This window comes from Euphorbia lathyris, chromosome 1, assembly GCF_963576675.1.
Source record: "Euphorbia lathyris chromosome 1, ddEupLath1.1, whole genome shotgun sequence".
In the NCBI taxonomy this organism is placed as follows: Eukaryota; Viridiplantae; Streptophyta; class Magnoliopsida; order Malpighiales; family Euphorbiaceae; genus Euphorbia; species Euphorbia lathyris.
Window position 1 is genome coordinate 119,834,320 of NC_088910.1, and position 9,882 is coordinate 119,844,201.

Sequence of the window (9,882 nt, forward strand, 5' to 3'; positions counted from 1 at the left end):
CCGTAGTCCGCTTAAACCTTCCACTATATCAAATAATAATGGGCAATACATAAGTTCATCCCTAGATAACACTAGAGGCATACACAATCAACATACAATCTTGGAATTTTCCCTCAAGAAGTATGGAATCAATCACAACACAAAAGAAAAGAAGAACCTCAAAGAAGTCACCAATCTGTCTACAATCTGCCCCTGGTACGAACTGGTCTTCCAAGCCTCCGAACGACGACCGCTCCGGTGAAAACAAGCGAACAGGTGTTAGGAAGCTCCTGTCCAAAGTTCACGACGATCCAACGTTCAATCTCCGGCTATGGGCAATTTCGTGTGGCTGGGCGGAATGGAAGAAGAATAGGTTTTCTCTTTCTCCTTTCTTTGTGGTGGCCGAAAATTAGGTTTAAAAAACTATCTTAAACTTACCCTTATATACTCCTAGGGTTAAAGCATGAGCCTAACCCTAATTGGGCTCCTCATGGGTCAGAAAAGCCCAACACTAATCTTATATTAATGAGAACAACTTTTTTGTTGAATTTAAAGAAATACAAATATTAGAAGAATATAATAAGATTTATATTTTATAAGATTCATAATCGTTTTAGTATTACATGCTTATGCTTATGAGTAACAATTTATATAAAATACTTTTAAATCTGCTAATAGCTATACAATTATTGAACATCTATGGATTGTTTGTCATGTTATGCTAACGAGAGACAATAGACCAACAACAATAACAATTTCAATACAAAATACTTATATACTAAAGAATTCCTCAACTAAAACTAGTCTTTTCTCAATCTGTTTATGGAAAACACATTTCAAGAGAGGAGTGAAGTTCTAGCCACCTACACTTTAAAATAACAACTCTTGAAATGTCTAATGCACAAAATGCACACAACATCCTAAAATGTAAATAATTAATCAACAAGACAATGGTTTCAATATAAAAAGAGTTTCACTTCAAATAGCCAAGAGTTACTATATGCATAAAATTCAATATTTATACAAAAAAATCCTCTGTATTTTTTATACTTATTGTGTGTTGTTTCATGGCTTCATGAATTGCAACTTTCAAATCTAATGATATTAACATTAGAAATAGTTGTGCAATTGATATATAAGTCTAAAAAGTAGATAAATTATCTGGTCTTTAATATCTATCTCATCGGATTCATCAATGTAACAAATGTCATTATCAAGCATAAGAGCACTAGCCTCTAGTTACCAAAAAAAAAAAGAAATAAAAACAAAAAAGAGTAAATAGATTATATTAAAAAAAATGGGAGCATGGATTCACAAAATACAAGTTAGACAACATAAATAACTATAAAGATACATGAGAAAACAAATTTGAATCTTCAGGATATAATTTTATCACTTCTATACAAAGTATCTACTTGTATTCTTTAAACATAAACAATTAATTAGAATTTAGAACTTTCACAAAAATAAAAAATAAAAAAAATCAATGACCTGTTATTATAAATTAGAACATTCACCAATTAATTAGAATTTACAACATTCATAAAAAAAAAATTAATGTACATTAGAATTTAGTACATTCTCCAAACCCAATTCATAAAAGTCTCAAGTCTCAACTCTGAAAGATCAAAATACTCTTTAATCAAAGCATGACAAGAAGCTTTTGGCGTGGTTTACCGGATCTCCATTACCTCCACATTGGCTGAAAGTATGGATACAAAACCCCCTGGGCATCGGCTAACGCCGAATTTCCTTCGATAACAGTGTGCACGTGTATGATAAGGTTGAATGTGTGTTGTATGTGCTAGGTCTACCTAATACCTCCCTCTTAAGCATTTTGTTTATCTCCTTTTTACTGACCAGCTTATCTTCATCCTCCTCATTCGGCCTGTTCTTGTTCGCGTGCCTGTTAATTATGATCAACTGGAAGTTTTTGAGGGGATCATTTTCTGCTTTTACTTCGCTCTTTCGAATGGTTTTTCCGCTTATCCTTGGGACTTTTTTCTTTTTCTTTATGTTTGGGGGGATTTTTGATCGGGAATATCTCCTTATGTGGGAAAGGCTTTGGGAACACTCTCTAAGCGTTTTTATAGACCGACGATTGAATTCTGTCGTGTCATTGAGGTTGTTTCGTAAATCCTCTTCCGCTTTCTTTAATTGTTGCTTGAGCTTTGCCATCTCTATCTCGTGTGCACCTCTTACATCGTCCGTCTCTTTTTGCATCGCACCAAGTTTTGCCCAAATCTTCGAGAGACTTCATCCACCAATAATTGGTATTGAGGTTCCAACTGTGGCCGACACTCAGCTTCTTGATTGGATTCTTCTCTATTATTCCGCTAAACTTCTGGAAGGATGCGACTTGATTCTGCCATCTCTGAATGATTTGATTTATCATTCGTTTTGTTCTCAATCCACGCTCACCACACTAATGATAACCGTGTATATCTGAACTTTGACTATATCAACCTATAAAACAAAACCAAGGTTAGATTGGTCGGAGTCAGTTAGGTGCTTAGGAAGGGTTGAAGAGTATGAACTAGTTGTAAGATAATAATTAACGTACCGTAGGATGTTGTTATGCCTGTCTATATATAGGGTTAGGTCGAATCCTTTGTTTGCTAGGAATCCTTTAAATGTTAGGAGTATGGTTATAGGAGAAGTCCTTTGTAATATGGAACTCCTGACCTAGCCGCATAGGAGTTTCCCCCATAGGTTTGACTTGTTACACATGGCGATTGATCTTAGGGTCACAATTCCACCACGTGATTCGTTTTGTACGATATCAATGTTCATTAAACTAAGATTAATACAATTCATCTAATTTGCTTCTCTCTTTCTTTTCTTCCTTTCATTTATTTTCTGTTTATCAAGGTTGGTGCTGGGCACAAATCAGGACTGCCCAACTTTTTGGTCTACTCTCTCTATGATATATATATGAAAAGTTGTTATTATAAACGTAGTTATAAAAAGACGAAATGAACTCATATTTGGGGTGTAAAAGGTATCTAAATTTCTATTTTAAACTTTTAAATAAATTTTCATATAAAAATGATATTTATATACAAGTTTACATGTTATGAAGGTGAAATAACAAAGGAATATGAGGAAAACTTTGTAGTGATGGTGATGATTATTAGTATATATATATATAGTTGGTTAAATTGTAGCTATCAATCAGAAGCTGGAATCCAAAAACATATATTTATTAAGTAATACCTAACTAATCATGGAAAATGATAATTGTCAGTAGAGTCAACCACAAAATTCTCTAAAACAATTTGGAAAAAATGATGATTTGATGAAGTTTGTTAGCATATATTAATATACGTGCGGAGCAATAATATCACATTAAATAAAAATAGCCACTCACTCAATCTTTCTGCTTCATTTCAGGGTTGAATAAACCAAAGATGTATGATAGTTTGCTCTCCAGAAGCTTTAGCAAGCAAGAGAAGAAGAAGTTGGGATATGGAGGATTGCTTGTTTTTCTTGTTTTTCTTTTCAGTTTCTCTACTGTTTTTAAGTCTTTTTTCACTCCTTTTCCAGTTTGTAAGTTTTTACAACTCTCATACAAGTTTTCTCTTTTCTGTCATCGTATGAATTTAGTCATTAACTGTTAGATTTAGGCTAATTTGTATTCTGTAAATGAGCTTAGATCTAACGGTGAATGAACAGATTTATTTAGTCATTAGAGTCCATGTGAACATAACCGGTATCGTCTAATTCTAATTGGTTTGGTTTGATTTGTAGTGAATTTAAGGTTGTCCATTAAAAGTGACCAAAAACTCAACACTCTTAATGTTACAGCCATATTCTCTTCTAACAAGGGTTGGTTTTCTTCATCCATTCTACACATCATCACTAGATTTTCCCATTATCTTGTCTAAATCTAATGTTGCTTTTTGAATATGCAGAAGAAGAAGTTACATTCCTCCTGCCAAATGATACTACCACCTCTCACAAATTGAAATTAGATACTAATGACACTAGCACATCTCACAAATTGAAATTAGATACTGGTAAGTGAGTTAAGATCCCGTTATTTGTTACTTAATTTCAGTATCAATCAGTTCAGTTTGATAGAATTCAATGCAGTAAAGAGAATGATTCCTCTTTTATTTAAAAAGAGAGAAATAAGAAAAAGTGTTGCATATGTAGGGTAAATTACACCCATGACCACTGAATTTTACCTATTTTAACATTTTGGTCAATGAACTTTACACTTTTTAATACCGACGGTTATTCAACGTCTCAAAACTATCGTTGACGGTCTCAAAATAAAAAAAAATCAAAGAGTTAATGATATTCTAAGGAACTTTAATTCTTGAAAATTTTCGTTTTGAGGTCATTTAGGTATTGTTTGGTTGGGAGAGATAAAGCTCCAGAAAATGTGATTTTGGAAAATTAAAAATTTGGTTTCATGGTAAATATCATTTTGAACAACTTTAATTCTTGAATATTTTCATTTTGAGGTCGTTAACGGTTATTTTGAGGAGTTGGTTAAAATTGAGTGGCTACAGGTGTTAAAAAGTGTAAAGTTCAATAGTTATACGTTAAGAATTGAAGTATGGTGATCATAATGTTAAAATGGATAAAGTTAATGGCAATGGATGTAATTTACCCAAACAACTCTAACCAAATTGACAATTAATATTAATGTTTAACTCTTAATTAGTTGGTAACATATATAATGATGTTTGTTTATGTTGAAGAGGTGAAACTTGACATAAAGAATGACAAGAATCTGCTCATATTCTCTAATACAACAAATTCTCACCCAATGCTACTAAAAGGTGATTTTCTTTGGATAATTTATTTTGGTACCGAATTTTTTGGAATATGGATACATTTTTAAATTGAGGGCAGTCTTAATGTAACAGTAAACGATGTTAAAACTTAACAAATAATCTCAAAATATAATATTTTATTTTCTCTCTTATTAGCATCACCTTTGGCTCAATGCTAAGAACTTTTAAAAGTTGTTACTATGGTCCAACAAATCATTATTTTATATATAATTTATTTTAATAATAAATATTGTAATTTAATTACACTAATAGTAGGCAACTAAATTATTTTTGTATATTAAAAAAAAGTAAGGGTGTCAAATACGTGCCAAAAATCGACAATATTGGAATAATTATTTAAACAACATTTGTTACTCCAATAAAAGGCACTCTTTCAAGCATCCTCAGATAGGGGTGCACACAAAAATCCGGAAAACCGAAAAACCGAAAAACCAAACCGAAACCAAACCGAAAATAAGGTTAACCGAAACCGATGGATTAGTGTACGGTTTTTAATTTTAAAAATAGTGGTTAATGGTTACGGTTACGGTTTTTGTATTTCAAAAACCGTGGTTAACCGAAACCGACCGAATATTTATAAAATATTAAAAATATATAAAAAATCAATTATATTAACAATATTAATCCACTCTATTCCACCGATTATATTATACAATCCATCCATTATTAATTTATTATTATGCTATTTTATTTACACTTACTAAGTTACTAAGTTTCGGAAAAAAAACTGATATACAATCCATTAACTATCCTATGTTGAAATGGAGTTTATAGAAATTTTAATTTACATGAGGCAAAAAAAATTAGGGTTCATGATCATTATTCTTTTATAGTTTTAATTTTTGGGATAGAAAGTTCTGCATATGTCTCTACTTAGGATAGAATAAAACCTTACCATATCATGTGATTTGATATTTTCAGTTAATATTTATAAGTCAGTTTATTAAACTTTGATTTGGTTGGTAGTTAATGTCATAAACTTTAAAATGTATCAGTTTATTTTATTTGGCAATAAATTTTAATTTGAATTCTTTTATTATTTTTATGTTTAGTTACTAATGGTTAGAAACCGAAATAAAAAGGTTAACCGACCGAATAATTGGTTAACCGATTAGTGGTTAACCGAATTTAGTGGACTAGTGTACGGTTAGTGTATTTAAAAAACCGATAAAATGGTTAACCGACCGAATTAACCTTAATGGACTGGTTAACCGACCACGTGCACCCCTATCCTCAGCCTCATCAAGCATTCTTTCAAGTACTCTCCAACTCATTAAGAACTCTTTCAAGCACCTTGCATTGGAGATGCTCTAATAAATCACTTATTATACTCCTTTATTAAACTCTCTTCTATTGAAGTGGGTTTAATATATTGAACACTTATCAACTACTCGATATTGAGCTTTTAACTATTTTGATAATATATTTTTTTATTTTTAAAATAATATAGTAGGGTCTAATTAATTAATTGGTAGATCCTTCGTGTGATTATAAAGTTTAAATTGATAACTATTTAAGTTAGATAGTTTAATAAAATGAAGTTTATTAAATTGATGATGTAGCATTTATATTGAGTGGTTGTGGGTATCAACTGTTGGACATGTTTTTTTCTAGTAGTTTCACACGGACCCTAATAATCATGGTGAATTTGGTCATTCACCGTTAGATCTAGGCTGATTAAAATCCTAAGGTGGAGATTCAAAACATCCTAAGATTTAGATTTAATCAGCCTACATCTAACGGCAAATAACCAAATTCACGTGATCATCAAGGTGGATGTGAAAAATACTTTTATTGATACATTTTAAAATTGAAAATGCAGAAATGTGCGAAAAGCGAGAAAGAACGGAGTTGTGCGAGATGAAAGGGGACATAAGAATAAATGGAAATATATCTACTGTGTTTATCGTTTCATCTGAACAACCACAATGGAGAATACGTCCCTATGCCCGGAACGGCGATTTCCAAGCAATGAACAGTGTCCGAGAATGGTCTCTGAAACCCCTATCCAATCCCCCTCAATGCTCTCTAACATACAATACTTCCGCAATCCTTTTCTCCCTCGGAGGATATTCCGGCAACCACTTCCACTTATTCACCGACGTTATTCTCCCTCTCTACTCCACCGCCCGACGTTTCAACGGCTCCGTACAACTCCTCGTCACCGACAACAAACCCTGGTTGCTTTCCAAGTTCAGAACAATCCTCAACGCCTTATCGAAATTCGACATCATCGACGCCGACAGAAGCACCGCCGGTATCCTTTGCTTCAATAGCATAACTGTCGGCCTTAAACGCCAATCCAACAGAGAGCTTAGCGTTGATCCTATTCCGATGAAAGATTTCCGGCAGTTTCTGAGAAGTTCCTATTCCTTGAAAAAGACAAGAGCTCTCAAAATCATTTCAATGACTCGATCTCGATCTCGATCTCGGCCTCGGCTTCTAATCATTTCAAGGAAACGATCTCGAGCTTTTACGAACGTTGATTCGATTGCGAAAATGGCGAAAACGTTGGGATTCAAAGTGGTTGTACATGAACCAGATGCAGATGTTACAACTTCGGCGAAGGTGATGAACTCCTGCGACGTCGTTTTGGGAGTTCATGGTGCTGGTTTAACCAACATTCTTTTCCTCCCGGAAAATGCTATCTTGATTCAAGTGGTACCCTTTGGAGGGGCAGAATGGGTATCCAAAAGATATTTTGAAGAGCCTTCTAAGGATATGAATATAAGATACTTGGAGTATAAAATAAGTATTGATGAAAGTTCATTAGTACAACAATACCCTTCTGACGACGTCGTATTAAGAGACCCTTATGCCATTCAGAAACAGGGTTGGATGGTTTTTAAGTCTATTTACTTTGATAATCAAAATATAAGCCTTCATTTGAATAGGTTTAGACCCACTTTGTTCAAAGCTTTAGAGCTTCTTCATCACTAATTTATTTTTCTCTTAATACATCACTTGTAGCTGAACTTCCCGAACATTCAAAATATCTCGATAGCCCCTTCAATTTGTATAAAATGTTCAGTTATCCCTTTAAACTTATATAAAATGTAATCAATTGATCACTCGGTTGCAAAAAAAAATGTAAGTTAAATAAGAAAAATGTATTGCACGCGTCTAAAAAAAAGTAAAATGATCAAGTTCGGGGTGTGTGGTTCTAACATTAGAGAAGATAAGTTTTATAGTTGAATAAATAAGAACTTCTTTTTTAATCTAGTCTGTGAATTATGTAATAACATTCTACGACACATGCAATACATCTTCCGTATTTAACTTTTTTTTTTTTTTTGTAACTGAGTAATCGGTTAATAACATTTATGCAAGTTCAGTGAACTAACTAAACATATTATACAAGTTGAGAAGGTTATCGAGACACTTTAAAAATTCAAAAAGGCCAATCAAGTGTTTTTTTTTTTTTTTTTTGATAAATTAAGAGAACAAATGATATATTAAGCTTTTATTTTTTTTGTATTGATGGCAACTTATTAACTACAATTATATAATATTTGCAACTTTCCATTTCCTTTTAATAAACAAGTGCACCAACCATTTTATATTATAGAATATAATTAATGAAAATATATACGGCCATTCTTATTAGGTCATCGTGATACATATATAGTATAGTAGTAACAAAAGAATATAGAATAATCAACGATCCAATCAAATATTTGATGACATGCATGCACGAAAATTAAATAACAATAACAACTCTTTATTTATTTACACAAATATATAAGGTAAGAAAAAGAAATTGTTCGAAGGTACTGTCGAAGAACATTTTCCTAATTTTTTTTTGCTATTATATCATGTAAAATAATATTACTGTTAATGTATAATAAATAATCGGTGAATATAATATAAGAATATATGTAAAACGGAGATAGATAGAGAGAAATATAAGAATATAATGAATTCCCTTAATTAAGGTTAGGCCTGATGTATTCTATTTATAGTGATAAATACATGAGTTAGTACACAGTATATGCTATGAATAAATATAAACACTAATTAACTAGATAAGAATCTAATTAAGAGATAATGTGTAACATTATCTCTAGCACCCCCCCCTCAAGCCGATTGTGGGCACGGACATAAAGGTGAGAGCAAAGCATAGTGAAGTGAGCAGTAGCTAGTGGCTTGATGAGTATCTGCAACTTGATCATCAGTTGGGATGAAACGAACGCTGAGGAATCCACTTTGAACTTATTCACGAATAAAATGATAATCAAGCTCAATGTGATTGGTACGAGTATGAAACACTGGATTCGAAGTGAGATATACTGCCCCAACGTTATCACACCAAAGGTGAACATGTGTAGGTAGAGGAAAGCTCAAGCCCGAAAGCAGGGATTTAAACCAAAGAAGCTCAGTCATGGCATTAACAATAGCTTTGTACTCACTGTCAATTGAGGATCGAGCAATTGTTCACTACTAGAAAATACTCATTTACTGACGGAATGTTTTGACGGAAGACATTCCGTCAGAAATCTTTGACGGAATTTCCGTCAATGATGTAACCGTCAAACGGATTGACGGAATTGGTTGACGGAATTTATTTATCCGTCAAAATGTTGAGCGGGAGATTTCCCGCCTTTCATGCTTGACGTTTTGGTTGACGGAATTTATTCCGTCAAACGTAGATTGACGCTTTTTTTTGACCAATTTTATTATTTCCGTTGAAAATGTTATTTTAAAAAAAAATAAAATAAACTGAATTTATATATATTAATATTAAATAATGAAATATATAAATAGAATTTTTAGAAGATATTTTCAGGACTCTCTCACTCACCAAACGCGGGATGGGTCTTTTCACTCTCTCCCTCATGTTGCGATTTCACCTTCTTCTCCTTTTTCTCTTCTTCTACAAACCCTAAATCACTAAATCGAACACACAAAACCTCTCTCCTTACAATAACCAGATGTACTTGCAGTTTGTTTCTCCAAAAGCCACAACTATTGAAGACGATCAGATTTAGGTCTTTACGGTTGAGTTCCAGATTGCGTTTACCATTTCTTTTTCTCTAGGTTTCTCTTCAGTTGAGGTAAGTTGCCTTGCTATTGTATTTATGAGATTTAATTTCGA

The 9,882-nt window shown here is 32.7% G+C and overlaps 1 protein-coding gene across 1 annotated transcript; it reads left to right on the forward strand.

Moving 5' to 3' along the window:
- The first annotated feature begins 3,389 nt into the window (after positions 1–3,389).
- Positions 3,390–7,884, forward strand: LOC136219275 (alpha-1,3-arabinosyltransferase XAT3-like). The gene is made up of 4 exons (XM_066006610.1): positions 3,390–3,528; positions 3,730–3,807; positions 3,894–3,998; positions 6,610–7,884. The coding sequence occupies exons 1-4, from the start codon at positions 3,390–3,392 to the stop codon at positions 7,725–7,727; spliced, it is 1,440 nt and encodes a 479-aa protein (XP_065862682.1). The 3' UTR covers positions 7,728–7,884.
- The last annotated feature ends 1,998 nt before the right edge of the window (positions 7,885–9,882 follow it).